The sequence below is a fragment of the Hesperophylax consimilis genome, chromosome 7 (assembly GCF_061612785.1).
Source record: "Hesperophylax consimilis isolate HC1 chromosome 7, BYU_Hcon_1.0, whole genome shotgun sequence".
NCBI lineage: Eukaryota > Metazoa > Arthropoda > Insecta > Trichoptera > Limnephilidae > Hesperophylax > Hesperophylax consimilis.
In genome coordinates, this window is record NC_142842.1 from 890405 (window position 1) to 909548 (window position 19144).

Below are 19144 nucleotides of genomic sequence, written 5' to 3' on the forward strand. Positions count from 1 at the left end.
GTGGTGATAGTAGGAAATTTTAAAATATTGTCAGGTTATTCGTAACACGGGAATGTTTGTCTTTCTTTAAAAAAAAGGTTATATGTGATTATGTACATTTGTTATTCTTGTGCGAAATTTTTGGCATTTAATTAACTAATTTAAGTATTATTTTTAAAAAAAGGTATCAGTTGTGTGAAGAATAAATCAAACACGCGATAAAGAATGTACCAACATTGTTTTTTTTGTGATTAGTAGTTCTGTATTTGAATGCATATTTCTTTTGTTTATATTAAAGATTTTATGATTTTCACATTTACTAACGGTTTTCATTCGAAAGATTACCTTAGGATCGTTTTGTCAACAAAAAAATACAATTATGGTGTAAAGAAAATTGTCGATCTTTGTTATTGAAAGATATTCATGATGACAATGTTGATGATCCTGAGGCAAATATTTTATTAATACTTTCAGCTTCACAAATCCTTTAATTATAATATCCCTTTATTTCTCACGGGTCTGCGACAGTAATCATAGTGATCTGGGGGTAAGGCTCTCGATTGGAGATCGCTGGTTCAAATCCCAGCCCGGGCAAGAATTTTTTTAGTTTTTTTATCAGTTCCGGCCTGGTGTAAGTCTTCCGAATTAAAACGTTGCTTGAAATAGCTTTGGTCGTGTTCGGTGACCAGATCTGAGTAGTCCGTTTCCTACCCCTCCCCTCTACCTTCAGCCTCGCAAGATACCCCGATTGGGGATGCCATAGTCTCACTGGCTCCAGGCGGTTGGGAGCAGTTGTTGAGTCTTGAGCGTTCACATAAACAAAGAGAGCAGGGCAAATTTCAATATAATTAGGTTAAGATAATACATCATTTTAAAAACAGACAATCTCCTGATGAAACTTGGATACATGATACAAGAGCCTCAAAAAGGGATATACGAGATGTTCCAAAATTCAAAACAAGTTTTGGCCAAAGAAACCACATATATCTGGCAACCAAATTTTATAACATCCTTCCTCCAAGTTTGAAAAAGATAGAAAAGATAAATAAGCTTAAGGAAAAAATCAAAACATGGGTGAAAGAAATTAATGCAGACATACTAGAAAATGTATTAAAAACATCATAGAAACTAAATAACAGAAAATCAAAGAAATCTACCAATCCGCCTCAGCACAGGACTACCTAGTGACGAGGACTAAGAACAAACAGATGAAATATTATAGATTATCATCGTCGCGTCGATTCCTCGGCTGGCTAAGTCCTCCATCATAACACAAGCAACATTTTCGGCTTTCTGTGGTGGTAGTAGGAGATTTTCAAACATTGTTGGGTTATTCGTAACCTGGGAATGTTTGTCTTTCTTTAAAAAAAAAAAAAATTAATATATTGTTACTCTCATCAAACCTGTACTTAAATAGACACTAATAAAAAATAAAATAAAAAAAGATATTAAGCAATTGTAAAAATTCGTTGCTAGTGAAACTATTTTGGTTTATTTTTTTATTAACAATTGTTGTTGATTGTGAGGCACCCTTGTGGATATTTTTCACAAAAATGACATAAAAATTATTATTTAATTTACAATTATTTTCATCAACACACTTGGGCCCTTTGGGTTAAAATCAATAGAAGTTTTGACATAATATTTCTTTATCGACATTTTATTTGTGTAAGTACAAATCAATAACAATGAAAATCACGTTGATTCAATGCGATAGTAGAGCGGGGTGACAAGTTGTCAAGTAAATGCAGCGCCCATTAATCTCAATCGACATCTCCGAATATGGCGGCTGTTGGCTGTCACCGACTATTTCCAAGTGGCGTGCGGTCACGTTAATTCCTATTCATGCTGGGAGATAGTATCTTCATTACAAAAATAATGTCAAGTACTTCAAAATAAAACGGACAAGTAAATGTATTTGATACATCACATTAAAATCCTATTGGCCTTCATTAATTTATTTGTAATAAATTTATAAATTTCTACAAAAGTCTTTAAAAAATGAGTTCTCAGTCCTAATCTTTTATTTTTCTACATCCGCATCGAGAGCTAAGGCTCTTGACTAGCAATCCGGTGGTCGCGGGTTAATTTCCGGCGTGCACAAGTAAATTAAATTTAATTTATTTGTTCTATTTCACAACTATTAATTAAAAGAATTATATAGAGTGGAAGATACTCTCACTAATAATAATACCTAATAATACCACAATTCAGAATTGAAAAGTTGTTTGAAATGGCTTTGGCCTTTCGCTTCCCCATATCCATCCCCTCCCCATACTTACTTCAGCCTCACAACATACCTTAATTGGGATGCCATAGTCTCACTGGCTTCAGTCGGTTGGGACTCTTGTGCGGTATTCACAATAAAAAAAATACATTTGCGGCACTTTCCAGAGTGGGAGATTCTCTCAGTGTCACCCTGTTTTAAGACCACTATTCAGAATTGAAAAGTTGTTTGAAATGGCTTTGGCCTTTCGCTTCCCCATATCCATCCCCTCCCCATACTTACTTCAGCCTCACAACATACCCCAATTGGGATGCCATAGTCTCACTGGCTTCAGTCGGTTGGGACTCTTGTGCGGTATTCACAATAAAAAAAATTTGCGGCACTTTCCAGAGTGGGAGATTCTTTCAGTATCACCCTGTTTTAAGACCACTATTCTGAATTGAAATGTTGCTTGAAATGGCTTTAGCCGTGTTTGGAGACCAGTTCTTAGTAGTCAGGTACTTTCCCACCTTCCGCTTCCCCATATCCTCCAGTCAGTTGGGACTCTTGTGCGGTATCTACATAAAAAAATGAATAAAACACATCAACATTATTTACTTTGATTATTTTTACTATGAACATGAAATTCCATGACATTCCTGGTAATATGTCAGGATTAAAGAGAGAAACATATCGATGTTATTAGATCAAAACTGAAATAATTGGCACGCATTTAAGAAAAAAAACAATAATAATAATTATTCCGAAGTATCGCCAGTGTAGGTAGAGAATGGTGCTAGCGTCCAAAGCTAACTAACTAACCACCACGCCGTTTCTCCGAAGGGGTAGGAAGAGAGGAGAGACCGCCAAACATCTCAGTCACACCACACACTCCTTGCCTCATTCACATTCATATACCAACTCATACATACTCTTCTATTATTCTGACTCTTAACATAGCCCGACACAAGTATCTGATTCACTTGATCGTGCCCATAATACATTTATTAGATTCATAAATTCAATGAAAATAGTCAATTATTTACTATGTATCGCACGCCACTGCTATTACCAATGAACTCGTATTGATTATTGATTGAATTCAATCAACGATGGCGCGTTTCACACTGTTATTCTCTTGGAGATATATACTAGTATAATGGCATTTTATGAAAGGGTTTTGCCAGTACTAAACATTTTCTTGTAACAGCTTAATCTAGTTTTTTCTGATCCTTGTGAGATGATCAATATCACTGTTATCATACAAAATTATACCCTTTCTTCATCGTAACATTGATAAAAGCGTAAGTTCACCTTTCTTTGTTTTATAGACACCTGATCTGCAACCTCTTCACTATACCATTACATGAAAAATCTAAAAATCGTTTGATAGATCCTCTAAGATGGATCTATCAAATGCTCGCAATTTGTGGAATCTAAACGACAAGTGTGAACAATTCTGCGTTTGTTCTATCGACGTTTCAATAATGTATCCATAGAATATGGGTCATTGATCCCTTTGGTACCGGTACATCAATCTGCAAAGTGGGAGTTATAGTTACTGGGATTATTTCGCCAGTAGTAGATAGCATCGACAGTTACTTGGTTCAATACAGATGTGGGTTAGGGAAACTGCTGGATATTCTTCTTCTGTGTGTGTGCTGTAGTTTATACTTGTCCACATTGACACAATTCAAAGACTCAAGTTACTTACGGGTCTCGTTTTATTAATATTGTAATCCTTCTTAACTGTGAAATCTTTTACCATATCCACTATCCATTTCACGTCATCAGCTATCGGAAGTGAAGGAACCAAAGCGCACACCAGATACTAAGTCCTGTGAGAGTGATAAATGTTTGGAATAAACTGCCACACGATTGAAAAGACTCATCTCTTTAGAAAATCATATCATAGATTCTACCTTTCCGTTTACAGAATATATTATTTCACGCCCTAGTCAATCAACTGCTACACCCGCCCAAAATAACTAAATATGTAACTGTAAATTATTATTATTGATGAATGTTTCTGTATCTGTTTGTACATATGTAAATATAATATAGAGGTGGTTTTAATACAATTATTATTATTATTAATAAAATCTGTAAGTGCCTACTTACCATTATCAAACGTGTGGTGTTTTGTCAAACCACAAAGTGATAACTTTCTAAGGAAATGCGTAATATATTATCCTTAAGACATTTTCTAGATTTTGGAAAGATTTGCGACATTTGTGTGGTTGGAATTATATATGTTAGTTGGCAGATCGCCAGGCGCCATCTCCCCGCAGAAACGCAAACTACGAATTGAAATAAATCATATTTTCTGGTTGGCGAATAAAACTAAGATCTAATGTTATAGCTCTGCTCACAAATACAATAACAGTCAAAATTCCCATCATTCTATAGTGTTTAGTGACAGCAGTCAACAATTATAAAGATCTTCATGAAAAGGTTAATAGAAAGAGAAAATTAATGATATTTTTAATACCATAATTTTTGAGTAAGCGTGACTTCGATTACTGAACAGGTAATTCTTAAAAGTATGGGCTTATAATTACCAAATATGATAGACAACTGACTCTAATTTACATCAGTACTTTTGACCCGTAGGCCCGATAATATATTGATTATCTGTTCACGAAATAAAGGGTTAACTGGACTATGGACACTCACTCAGTTTGATTTTCCTTTTCTCGCTAACGTATGTAAATATTTCACCGAAATCTTAACAGATCTCCTCTCTATTAGTTCAAAGTGGTATGTATTATGGTATAATGAAATTTATGGAAGGATTTGAAATACAATTAATCAAATATAATGCAACTATTTATTGTTTTGGACCAAACTTACACCCATTGGAAGTCATAATTTCTTTAAGCGGGCAATCATTACTTACTCGATATTTGAGAAAGTTTTTGATCAAGTTATTTTTTGATTAAAGAGAAACGCCTACAACGCACTTCTAGGTTTTAACTCTTCTGTGGTTCAAAGTCATTGTGAGTATGTATACCTTCACCATAGCCTTGCGCTAGTTAAATTTTGGTTTAATGTGCCCATCCATATTATTTTGTGAGTTTTATCAAAATAAATAGCATTGTTTGTATTGCTGCCGTATCAGGTGGGGTGTCCCCCAAGGTCTGTGTCATTTACTCATTTGTATGGATTCTGTAGGATTATGTAATTTGTGTTGTTTAGTTTGGAAGGAATAATACCTACACAGTACCTTGTTCGTAAAGCGCCCTTGAAATGTTTTCCTATTCAAGTTTTGTTACTATTTCATTGTAGGCTAGTTGCTTGACAAAACTGAAATAAAAACAGAACTTGAAAAAATCTTTCACAGAACTTGAAAATGAACGTTGAAATTTGATGAATTGTTCAAATTCTCCGAAACAACCCGTCCTTAGATTTCACATTTAAAAAATAAAATCAAACCTCCAAATAAACTCGAAGATTTCACATTTGAAAATATAATAAAAACCACCAAATAAACTCGAATAATTCACATTTGAAAATAGAATAAAAACCTCTAAATAAACTCGAAGATTTCACATTTGAAAATCGAATCATTACTGAAAGTATAAAACGGTCACAATCTTGAAACCGAAACGGAACGTACAAATAAATTTACACACAGACGATATGTCAAAAGGTCGAGTTAAAACAGAACTTGGCTACGCTCATTCAATAATTTATTATTATCATAAATTCACTCTCAATTCTTCATTCTTCATTCATCGCGTTGTTAAAAGCGCGTTATCTTGGCGAAATTCACATTACTTTTTGAGTAATGCTGTGGTAGGTTTTTCGCAAAAAAAGTGATGATGTGTTAATTTTGTACCAAAAAAATGCAGAACGTTTAATTTAATTTTTTTTTCTGCAAAATCAATAAATTGATTATTAATATTAATTCATTTCAGTAAGAATTTAATCGATTTTATCAGTATTTTATACAGACATATTAATGGTTTGTGTAAACGTGTGGAGTCACAATAAACATTAAAGTTGAGCGCTGAACTGAAGCGGTGCGTTAGTCTGAAATGCCGATACCAAGAAAACTATCACCAATATCTACTTCTTTATGTTTACAAATATTATGGAAATATAATATAGCGTGTGCTGTATCAAGCGTTCTAAGTCCCTATACCGGTGGTCCCGTGGAATTATACGTTAGTATTATTAAGAAGATTTGATAAAATTAATAAATTAAGCCGTAAGGACTAAATTCTTCAACACCTATATGTATTAAGGTTCAATCTGAGTGTGGGCATGAGCGCCTGATATAATGCATTTTCATTCACAACAAGTCTATCTGTCGAGTTTCAGCTCGATCGGATGTCGGGAGGTGGGTTAACTTTCACTTCCAAGATTCCACTTTAGTCAAAGAAATTTAAGTAGATGTATTTAAAAGGGGAATAAAATATAACTTTATATAACTTTACATCACTTTTCCCAAAAATAACCCAAAAGTTGTCAAGAAATAACGCTAAATATTTGGGTCAATTCAATCTACTTTCATCCTTCCTCTGCCAATTCCATGCCTCACTACCATACATCAGGGTAGGTATCAGCACTCCATTATGGACTGCTAGCTTCGCTTCTTCGGACACTGTGGAATTTACCCGTCTTTCTATATCTCTATCAACCTTCCCATCTCTCATAAAAATATTCCCGAATAACAAACTCATTCGCCTGCTCCAAGTATTCGTTCTCTCTCTTTCAAACACCACGACTTTAAACTTACTTACATTTATCATTAACTCATTCTTCATACAGACTTCGTTCATCCTAGACACCAGAGACTACAATACTGTACTTCTTCCGTACTGTTAGAAAATAGCACCGCGTCATGAACATACTTTCAGATTACTCTAACCTAACCTAACTTAATTGGGTATTTTCACAAACTAGGAATACCATTAAAAATGTGTGGAAGATTTAATGTGTATTTTTCTGATTCTAATTATCGTGCTAAAAATGTGTAGTATTAATATTTTCATTCACAATTATTGTATATGCGCCAGACATTGTGTAGAGAAGAGACCGCAAACAAGAACCTAGCTACCCTAGTCCAGTTTGTCCACCAGTGTGGCAACCCGCAGCATATTTTCAATCTTCAATCAATTGATTTGAAAAATCGCACATTCTGAAATCATTCCAACAGGCTACAACGTCATTATAACATAGAAGCCACCACTATTTAAAAATAAAATAAAAATAATTATTTTTTCGAGAATAAAAAAAAAAACATTTAGTTATACCTGATATTGTTGAATTTGTGTAAACAACTCACTTGTCTTCTCCATCGTCGTACTTATGCTAAGAATGGGTTGTTTCGTAGAATTTGAACAATTCATCAAATTTCTACCTTCATTTTCGGGTTCTGTGAAAGTCCTACTCGAGTTCTGATATTCTGATAGTATATCATTATAGGCCAGTGACTTGACAGAACTCAAGTAATAACAGAACTTTCACAGAACTTGAAAATTAACTTTGAAATTTGAAGAATTGTTCAAATTTTCTGAAACAACCCATCCTAAAACCGTAAAATTCATTATGTGCGTAATTTATTATTGGTTTTTTATTATGACGTAAAATAAATAACATTTTATTAGTGTATCCTCCACACCTGATGATGGAAAATGTACTGAACACCCAACAAAACTGCTTTAGATTGTGGATAATAAAGGGAACACCTGCACATTTTAAACGTGTATTTTAAGTGTAACATTGCGAATTAGTTTATCAACAGTTTATTCTTGGATGACTTGTTTATTGAAAGGAAGTACTTAATATCGTACTAGCATGGCGAGATCGGTATACTACTTCCAACGATAGGTCGTACGTGATTTCATCTTTCTAGTATCTTCTGGATATTTTCGTGAGACTTGTGAGAAGGGAGAGGACGAACGTCTTTGACATACGTACGAGCTCTCGCTAAGACTACTATAAGGCCGGCCGGTACGGTTACAGTACGGCCTTTTCGCGCCACGGATTTTTAAGTGCCACGTGATCAAGTCAGTGCCATCGAGCAAAGACAGTTTTAAAAAGTCTGCGATTGTTGTTGATAATTTTTGTTACTGCTAATTTGTATGTTATTTCGAAAGTGTATTAAATAAGCAAAATGATTAGACTATTTTCAATAGTGACGTTTACTTAGCTACAGCACTGACTTCGTAATTTGACGGTCGCGCGCCCAGGCCTGTACTCTAGTCAGCCTTAAAAGATTGTATAAGAGTTTTTATAAAGCTTTTTAAGAGTGTCCAATATAATACTGTCATACTATTGTATTGTGTGGTAACTCTGGTCTTGTTTGTCGTCATACTTTCAGTTTATTAAATATTTGTTGAAGACTTTTTGACTGTAAATTTATTATAGTTTGTAATCCCCGACCCCTGGACCCGGAACTTCCACAGTTGATACGACGGAAATGAAGAAAAACGCTTTATCCCATTTGTCAATATAATAAAAAATTGGCGAAAATAATCCCCTGCTCGAAGGTTCAATAATTGTCTGTCTATCTTCCGTTCCAGGTTTCATTTTCGGTTCAGGTTCCTAATCCAGTTTACTGCTGATGAATTTGATTGTCATAAATTGAGTTACAAATATTTTCTTGACATTGTATCCAGCTACCGCTCGCGCTAGGGGCGGTATATAGCCCATATCTACCGCTATATATATATTCCTGTTGGTAGGTACATAAGGTCAAGATACACCCTTGGTTCAAGGTTCCCTACAACAAATAAATCTATCACGTCGAATATTCAATTCAGTCTAGCACTGACGATCGATAAAGTTAATACGATATTGACAAAATCCGACGGTCAGAATACAAATAATAGAGTAGATTAAAGTTGATACTTTTAGCGCAGCCCCCGATGTGTCGGATATGTTGTCAATATGCGCAAATTATTGAATGATGTCGTTCGTTATGCAAAATGACTGGCTTATTAATGAATGGTGGTGAGCTAACTAAGCTCTTAGAACTGAAAGAAATCGTACGATCCATATACTCAATTAATTCATCTAAGAGGTGATCAATTGATTCCATTCCAGCATCGAGATACCAAAGTTGTTAGTTATGGCTAATGACCTCATGAACTAATTAACTCCCCTTTTAGTGTCAAAAAGTACATGTGGATTGCCAATGTATATTAATGATAATATTTCAATTCGACATTGTCAATTTACTAGTATTTTTAACTTTCTCTTCGTCGTCTGACGTTTAGCAATGCCAGTTCATATAGAGAGATGCGCTAGTGTTGCCAGTGTTATTGTGTTATCAATATCAGCCTGGATGTCAATAGTGTAACCGTGCTCGGGAAGTCGGTATCTCTTAGATGTAAGTCACTAGTCATATGTTTCAGTTCTTAGTTGCTAGCTATTTGTGTCTTAGATCTAAGTCACTAGTAATAAATCTTTGCTGTATGATATCTTCTATTTATATAGAAGAAGAGTGTTTGTTGCGGACGGCGTGTAGGTATTTGTATACAAATCTACAGTTTTCTTTAACAATATTAGTCATCGTGACCCGCGATATTCTGACTAAGTTTTCCCATTATCGATCGTTTTTTTTAATTATGAAATATTATGGAAAACTTTCCTCCCAACCCTCACATAACGGATGTGACGAAAATAGCAGATGATCTATTATAATTATATTTTTTTTTAATATATACCACGATTTTTCAGAGCTAAAAGATCGTATCGATCATACTGATAACCCGACCTCTTATAATATTGTTCAAAAGTAACTTAAAAGTAAGTAAGTTGATTGTAGAATCAGGTTTAGAATCGGTAAAGAAGATAAAATACTTAATTCAGAGGGGTGGTTTACAGGTAACGTATTCACTCTTAGAAACTAATATAGGATATCTTTTTTACATTTCCATACAAGATTTTAAAAATATATTTTTTAGTTTTATTACCTCGTTCCACACGAGAGTACAACAAGAACATTTAAAATGGCTTCGATGAGAATTTATTATCATTGAACTTTTCATGAACTATTTTATGTCAGTTTATATATTAGTAAGGTTTTCACATACACCATTGTTCATCAATTGAATTAAATTTTCATCATATTTTTTAATAAGGCCTTAAGAATTTAACAACACAAACTTAAGAGACACAATCTTCAATTATTATCATTCTTTTTTATTACATGACAAAGATGAATGTTATCATTAAGCACGACAATGTTTTAAATGACTCATTGTTTCGCTGGGATATATAAAACAATTAGTTATGGCATCGTCCTATCACGGGATGGTTCTATGTCACATTCCGGCTGCGGTCGCTTTTCATTATAGATTCCGGGTACATCCGGAACGATGAGTTCCATGAAACGATGATAATTTCATTTTACCACCACTCATCTATCCGCAGAGCAAATCTGTCACCGGCCCCGTCAGCCTCGATGATAAATAGTCGCAATTTGAATTAATGATGGTTTTGATAATAATTAGGTTACGTTCAAGTAACTACCCTATAAAAACAATTATTTATGTGGTATTTTTGCATGTGTTCATGAATAGAGCAAATTCGAAGGTCGATATTTTGAAGTAGATAATATGTTTTGATGTTTATGTTTGTAGACCAAAATCAGAGAATGGTTGAGTTGTCATAGATTGGAATCTAGTGATGGATGGATTTACTTTGTGTTAACTCTTTAGAGGACCCTTGCCTCCTCAGGGTATATGTCATATTATGCAAGTTATAGCCAGTGCAAATGATTATTATTATTATTTAAACCTTACTACACAGCAATCCCGGTGAGTTATAAAATTATTTTACGGGAGAATTTACAAATAAGTGTGAGGTACCTAACACAATTTTACATATTTTAAACCATCTGATCTAAACAAAAAATATTATGTCATAAAATATTCGCGCTTGGCGTTCAATTTCAAATAGATTCGCTGTTTTTGAATGTATTCATAACTTATATCATGTCTTCAAATATTCGTGTTCGATGTTCAATTTCAAATAGATTCGCTGTTTTTTAATGTATTCATAACTTATATCATGTCTTCAAATATTCGTGTTCGATGTTCAATTTCAAATAGATTCGCTGTTTTTTAATGTATTCATAACTTATATCATGTCTTCAAATATTCGTGTTCGATGTTCAATTTCAAATAGATTCGCTGTTTTTTAATGTATTCATAACTTATATCATGTCTTCAAATATTCGTGTTCGATGTTCAATTTCAAATAGATTTGCTGTTTTTGAACGTATCCATAACTTATGTCATGTCTTCAGATATTTGTGTTTGATGTTCAATTTCAAACAGATTCCCTGTTTTTGAACGTATTCATAACTTAAATATAAAGTCGTCAATTATTCGCGTTTTTCGTTTAATTTCAAATAGATTCACTGTTTTTGAACGTATTCTTAACTTAAATAGTTTTTTAAAAGCAGATGAAACACGCATTTAGATTATATTAATATACAATTAAAATATAATATTTTGAACGCAAACGTAGCTAAAGTTTTTAAAATCGGTTGACAATGTTTTTCTTGGAAACTTTATGTACGAAACTAAAAAAAAAAATTCATTAGACAAACTTGTATTAATAAAATGCAAAAAATGAAAACATTTCATTATTGCTGATAGTGTATTGCCTTCGTGAGAGTTTCGATTTCAAAATCTATTGATTTCTTGAAATTATTATAGTGACTAGATCTGAATAACATCCCCCCATTTCCTCCAACTCTTCAAAACCCACCGATTGATCGGTTGATTGGTCAAGCAGTCCAAAGCGTTGGTTACCCACCCGGACGTCACGGGATCAATCTCTCTGTCCTCCATCATTGCACAAGCAACATTTTTGGCGTACTACGATGGTAGTAGGAGAAATTCAAATATTGCCAGGTTATTCGTAACCTATGAGTGTTTATCGGTCTTTTTATTTATGTTTTATACACGGTATCCCGAAACTAGTGGTATAAACCTATATCACAGAGATTTTTTTGTTTAAACTTTCTCTCATTTTTTTCGTAATTCAAAGTCTTAAAAATACTTTTGGCGCTTGGCTTTTGCTCGAAAACGAAAGATCAAATCAGTATAATTATACCACAAAACCTACTACAAATTTGATAAAGATTCATCAGCTTCAAGTTTGTGACATGTTATAACTAGTATTTCAATATTCTTCATCTCTTCCCCTCGTCACATCTTCATCGTCGAACTTTAACATAGTCCGTATCCGTCACGATATTTTCCTTGGCAGATTGATGAACAAATATTATTTCAATGTTATAAACTCATGTTTATTTGATTTTTATAGATACAAAGGCCGTGTCACTGTTAAACATGTAACCACGTTGTTTACGGGTGTTTAAACTCAATGTTCCTCCTTTTTTATTCGCGATACGTTCTGTAATCTAACATCAATCCGTCAGATAATGAAACGGCGCCACATGGAATTACTCAACAGTATTTGAAGGATGCCAACGAAAAATCCGCTTTACTAAATATGAATGGACACTTCCGCATCACTTGCGACAGTATATCTTGTTTATCTTCTATCCATTATTCATGTTAGCTAGTATTGTGTACACGAAATAAAACGCCGTAACAATGGATGCTTTTTTTATTACGACTTCCGATTTGTCAAAAATATATTAGTTCACCGCAAAAATTAACCTGATTTGCAAGTAGAGCCTATTACATTTAAAAAATACCCTTGCTTCGTTCCTTGTGTAATTTTGTAGTACTGGATGGAATAAAATAGAATTATTTTGTAATAAAATAGAATATATATTTTGTTAGGAAGCTGAGAAAGAAACAAAAGGAAGTCGTAATTTAAAAAGAATTGAAAAATTGAAAATTGCGACTTTATCATACTCCGAAAGCGAGGACTTCTGATTGCGCTAATCAACAGAGTGACTTTATCACACTCCGAAAGCGACTTCTGAATGCGCTAATCAACAGAGCGACTTTATCACACTCCCAAAGCGACTTCTGAATGCGCTAATCAACAGAGCGACTTTATCATACTCCGAATGTTAGGACTTCTGAATGCTCTAATCAACAGAGTGACTTTATCATACTCCGAAAGCGAGGACTTCTGAATGCGCTAATCAACAGAGTGACTTTATCACACTCCGAAAGCGACTTCTGAATGCGCTAATCAACAGAGCGACTTTATCATACTCCGAATGTTAGGACTTCTGAATGCTCTAATCAACAGAGCGACTCTAACTGCTTAGCGATTCTGCATTGATCATCGACATTTTCAACGTCACTTTATGTTCATGTCGACAGTTCATCAACTATATTTTGACAAATGTCTCAAAATAGTAAAACTGCCCCCATGATCTTTTATATCTACTAACATGTACCTAAAATTGGTGATCTTCTCCGTAATATTGTGGTGCATAACTGTTTTATGGAGAACATGAATCAATAACCAGTTTCATTGGCTCGCCAGTAGTCAGACACTTATTTAATGATTTTCTAAAGAACTCAATATCATGCTATTATATATTTAAAACTTATTGTCTATTACCACAAACTTCACATTTTAATAATACATTTTCTTTCTTGTTTGTTTCAGATTCCTGCACCTGAAGGAAGATTATTAATAATAATAAAAGTGTAAATAAAAGAAGTTTCTTAGTGCCTGAATAGCAAGCTGCTGCTGTAAAGGAAGTTTCTCGGCCGATTATCCAAGGAAACTTTTAGGCAAATGTATTATAATTAATAGAAAATAAATTATTCTGCGAGCGTCTAACATTGTAAGTACCAACATAGGACATTGGGAGGACATTTTGATTTTGCTTAAACCTTTAAATATATATTTTTTAAATCGGCTTATTCGTGAAATGTAAGAGAAAACTTCATATCGTACCGTTGCTCGAATTAGATGCCTCACATTTTCAGAACTTACTAGATAAATCGGTTCACGGAACAATCGCTACTCTATCCAGTGACTAGCATTGAAGGCGCATCAAATGCTGGCTTGTCGTCATTTTTACCCATATGAAATCAGGAGTAAAAAAGAAAGTTATTTCTTTTTTTAAATACTGTTACTGACGAATTACTCAACTCAATTTCACCGTCATTTTTTTTTTTTTTTTAATTTTGCACAGTAATTTGAAAAAAATATATATAATGCGGCCGAGATGGATAACGCTTTCAAAATGTCGTAATGTCTGTCTCGTGTAAACATTGGAAGCAAGCCAAACTGAATAATAACAGAAAATTAAATTTTGTAAAATATTTTATTTGAAAAATATTTCACCCTTATGTCTGCTTGAAATACATACATAAAGAAATTTCAAATGTTTCTAGACTTCCAGTAAAACTTGTACGGTGAATTTTTTAAAGAATTTCGGGACATAATTTTGCAAAGAAATGTATAGATATTCAAATATTATATGATAATAATTATTATTATTTTATCTTTCATGCCTTAGGTACATTGATTTTAGACAATTGTATATTTTACTTAAATATTTTTAATTTAAAATTAAACAATAACTTTGTAAACATCACTTATAATATTTTAAGTTAATATTTAATATATAATTTTAAATATTTTTAGTTTTTTATACACAATCAGTGCATTTTAAATTCCGTGGTGTTTTCAGTGGCATCTGATAATCACTTAAAATTCAACAATTATTCATAATCATTATTGAGTATGCGGATAAAAATGGGTTCTTTCCCCGTCGTAAAACTAAAAAATAAAAGATTTAGTAGCATTACCGGCCGGCGTGTTAAATTCTTACTCTGATTACCAGCTATAAAAGTTGCCTCTAATCGTTTCTATATTTCAACACACATGTTACTGTACCATAATACACAATGCGTTAATGTTAAACATATGAAACACCAGCCTTAGTACACGTATAGAATTATGCGGATCGACCATTGAATTGTTGAATACATGACTGTCCCTCGCGGTACTAAAAATAACCTAAATCGAAAGTTATATCAAGCCTGCAGTTACGTAACAAGAAAAAAGATTTGACCATCCGTTATTAATGCTAAAAATTAAACTTACCACTAATCCTAAATTTATTTTACAACTATTGTAGGTTTGTCTTCAGCATTAGCCAATTGGTGATCAATACCATTTAGAATTTTTTGATATTTGCTATTTCAAATATTAGTCCCTTTTCCGCCGATGGATAATAAAAAAATAATAAAATGTGTAAAATAATTTGAATAAGCAATCGAATAATCAACGATATAAAACAATACTAACTGTGTTTATGAACACGATTTTATTACGATCCGGTTTCGTAACACAAGCATCATCAGGGTACAAAATAAAACTAATAAAAAAATGCATAGTGTGTGCTCATATATTATACATATGGAGTTATACTTTATGCTTTGTTATATTTTGTCTTATTTGAATTTTTTATTAGTTTAATTTAAACTGGTCGGTCGTAGTAAATTAAATAAATTCGTGGTTACAAACAAAGTTATTGTTGTTTTATTTAATAAACATGACAAACCACAAAATGACATTCTGCCAAAATAATGATGCTTGACGACGTTATTCTTATTTTTCTCATGTTCATTAAAACAAATACTCGTAATCATAATATTTATAATATCAGTAGACTCAATTCTATTAAAGTATTTTCGTCAGGCGCCGTATCTATTGTTTGATATATCACTGGCAAGGTAGCAATATAGGAGTATGAGGCATGCTCTAGTGGTCTCTAACTCTAGCTCCGAAAACATGTGTTACAAGAACGAGTCAAACATTAGTTGTTCTTGATAAGGTACAAATATTCTTTGAAATTTGCTTGAAATAGAGGGAATAATCGTGAAAAATCTTGTGTGTCTGCCACCTATATTTTTTCCCAGTTTTTAATTTACATTATAAACGGGTTTTTATGCGTCAATTCACATGAGTACTTAGTTTTACTTCGACTTATATAAATATCAGAAGTAATGTTTTATTAAAACCAATGAATTTAATTGAACTGTCGACCGATTTCACTAGAAGCATTTATTTATCAGGACGAAAATTATACTGGCTGTAATGTATTCTAATTCTTCCGAGGCACGGTGTTACTGCTTTTTCACGAGCATCATTAATACTCCACTTAAAAGCTAAAATAATAATATTTTCATGACTAGCGCATTGCGTCGCATTGGATAAATTCGTTCGAAAGTGCTTAATTCCATAAACATTATAACTTTCAGGTATGTACTGAAAATATTTTCCATAGAAAACTGTGATAGTTAAATAATAGTTTAGCATTACAAACAACTCGTACTGACAATTACTCTATAGTGAAACAAGCAAGCACCAAAAACTGTTAAACCGTTAAACAACCAACAATTATTTTAATAAAGAAGTGAATAACTATAAAGTAATTAAACACTGATAGACTGATTGCCACAAGTGATTTGAACAAAATTCCGACCTTGTGGAAGAAGAATTAAAATTGAACATTTGTGGAAGAAAGATTTATTGTTGTGGAGTTGAATCTTAGCAAACTGGCCGTGAAAGAGCGGTGACTGACGGCGACTGATGCATAAGTCAGCAGTCCCTGCAGACATGGCCCCGTTGCGGGCGACCTGCCCCAGCCTGCGGCACGGGGTGAACCTGTCGAGACGCGCGTGCAGGCCTTGGGCGCAGGTGTCGCTGCTCTGCCTGTTGGTGCTAGAGGTGGCACAGCTGTGCGCGGCGGGACCCACCTTCAGTGCAGAGAGTCCTCAGGTAAGCTATCTATTCTCAATAAGTGTTTTGTTCTCTAATTATTATTGCTGATATAAGCATGAATTACAGTTTTTAAATGTGTAATTTCTGTTGCGCCCTCCCGAGTCTAGTCAACATAAGAGCACCAACTCGTCACACTGGGCATAAGGACCTATTTCAATGTCAAACGATTACACAAATGATATTGACATTTTGATATATTTAGTCTTCATTCTTTTGTTACATAGTCTTGGGTGAACAATCTTGTAAAATGGTTTTATCTGCTGAAGGCATCCTTTCGTAGGTACTTTATTCGAAATGATTGTTTTTAATGTTTAATATATTTAAAAAAATGTACAAATAGAATGAGTCTAACCTCAGTCTCTCGTAATTTTTATTTTATTTATGTTTACATTAACTCCACACAAGTGGTCAAGGTATATGACATCTTTGGGGATGCTCTGTGGAAGGTCTTTTCGAGGAGAGGAAGAAGTGAAGTGAAGTGAAGTTCTCATGTGACAAACGTCAACCGTTTACAAATGTTGAGTGCTCGATTGGCGTGTTTACCGACTAAGGCCCGGCTCCGAAGGAATCAATAACGCTAGTTCCTCAGAGCATTTTTTTCATTGCAATATCGGTAGAACAAGGTCAGCATTACGACCTGACGCCTGATCTCTAAAGATCCCAATCCGTTTGTTAAGGTAGGGGAATCTATCAAACCGCGGATGAACATACAAATTACAACTAAATATTATTCGCTCTCATGTAATCACTCAAGCTGGTCAGGTAGTTTAACTAGTTGTAAGATATTGGTTTTTATAATTCCATATTAACTATTCACGTTGTGTTGGTATTGTTACTTATTTATATAGTCGATAACTAAGCCTTCCAAAGCTTCAAGCACACCACAAATTGAAAATACCAAAATAATTGATACCCCCTGGTTTTCCTCTACGCCCCGAGTTTTCTGCATTTATTTCAAGCACTCCACTAATTGCCTCAATTCCAACGATGTCTTTCAACCAACTTGTTTATCTTTCCATTTATCCGGAGCCAAGCATAGAGTGTATCTGCTCCTTGGCTATCTCTCTATCGATTCGTTGACAGACCTGAGTTCGACATCAAAAGGTTTCCTGACTAATTCTCTTTGAATTTCCTTTCATAATTTTATTCCGAGATATCATTCAAAGATTCAAAATCAATCCGCCATAAAAAGAAAGCATGTTGCGTTACTCAAATCGCTATACATTTTGTTCAGCGGAGTGGATGATTAGATTCTCAATCACGCAGTTAATACAATGTGTGTATTGAAAATAGTTTGGCCGGGAAATTGAAAGATAAAGTTGTTTAGGTTTTCGGTGGCTGTAAACCTTTTCATGGTCCGTTTCCCATTGTTCAGCATCCAATTTACGTCTTCGACAATTAATCACCCCATGGAGAGAATCCAAACTGGGAAATTATTATAAACTCATTGAAGGCGATACGATACTTTATCAAAACAGATTATGTTGATTTTCGCAATTTGGGAGGCGGCTCCTCTGCCATTCTCTTGCTCTCGTTTAAAGAACTCTACAAACACCATCCCTAAAGATCACATAGGCCCCGAGGGAAATTGTTTTCCCCCCATTAATTTTTTAATATTTGAAAACACATTTTTTTAATCTCTCAGAATCTAATTCGAGGGATTACCGAGTTAAATTGAACGCGTCCTTGGCACTACTTGCCAGTGTGTAGGCTGTATATTGTTTATACAAGTTTTCCAAAAGGACTTACTTGGGAACCGTACTATGGGGCGACTTTAGAAACGGGGGCGACTTTGATCATCGCGGATATCTGCATTATTCTCGCTACAACTAAGAAATTACTCTTTAGTGATTTTTTCGGGCAAGATGGATACAATTTAAAAAAAAAATCACTATACATGCAATGATAATTTCAAATTTTGTTCATATCACTAAATTCAGATGTGACAATATGATCGTAAACATGTACTCTTCTAGATATAAACCTACTATGAATGTTTGTGCTAAAATAATTGATGGCATAATGTACTTAAATCTTAATTTTTCAATATTTTGTTTTTTATATCTATTTTCTTTAAAATATCTTTTCATCATTCAGATATTTCTTTATTTTCAATTCTATTGGGATCTACATAATAATATCAGTATTGTTTTTTTTTCACGTTACATGTGTTTTTCCCCTATGTTTTAAAATTTATTTCTACAAAATATTTTTTTCCTAGTTCTTTATAATCTAAATCATTTACGACTACTATAATGC

General features: G+C 33.7%; 1 protein-coding gene across 1 annotated transcript in view; it reads left to right on the forward strand.

The window, feature by feature from the left end:
• Positions 1–19144, forward strand: part of Nhe2 (Na[+]/H[+] hydrogen exchanger 2) — a 234685-nt gene that overhangs the window by 37948 nt on the left and 177593 nt on the right. Inside the window, exons 2-3 of the mRNA XM_089633092.1 lie at positions 13751–13931; positions 16363–16882. Of these exons, the coding sequence (XP_089489218.1) occupies positions 16694–16882 (189 nt within the window). The 5' untranslated portion in view covers positions 13751–13931; positions 16363–16693. The remainder of the gene's footprint in view (positions 1–13750; positions 13932–16362; positions 16883–19144) is intronic.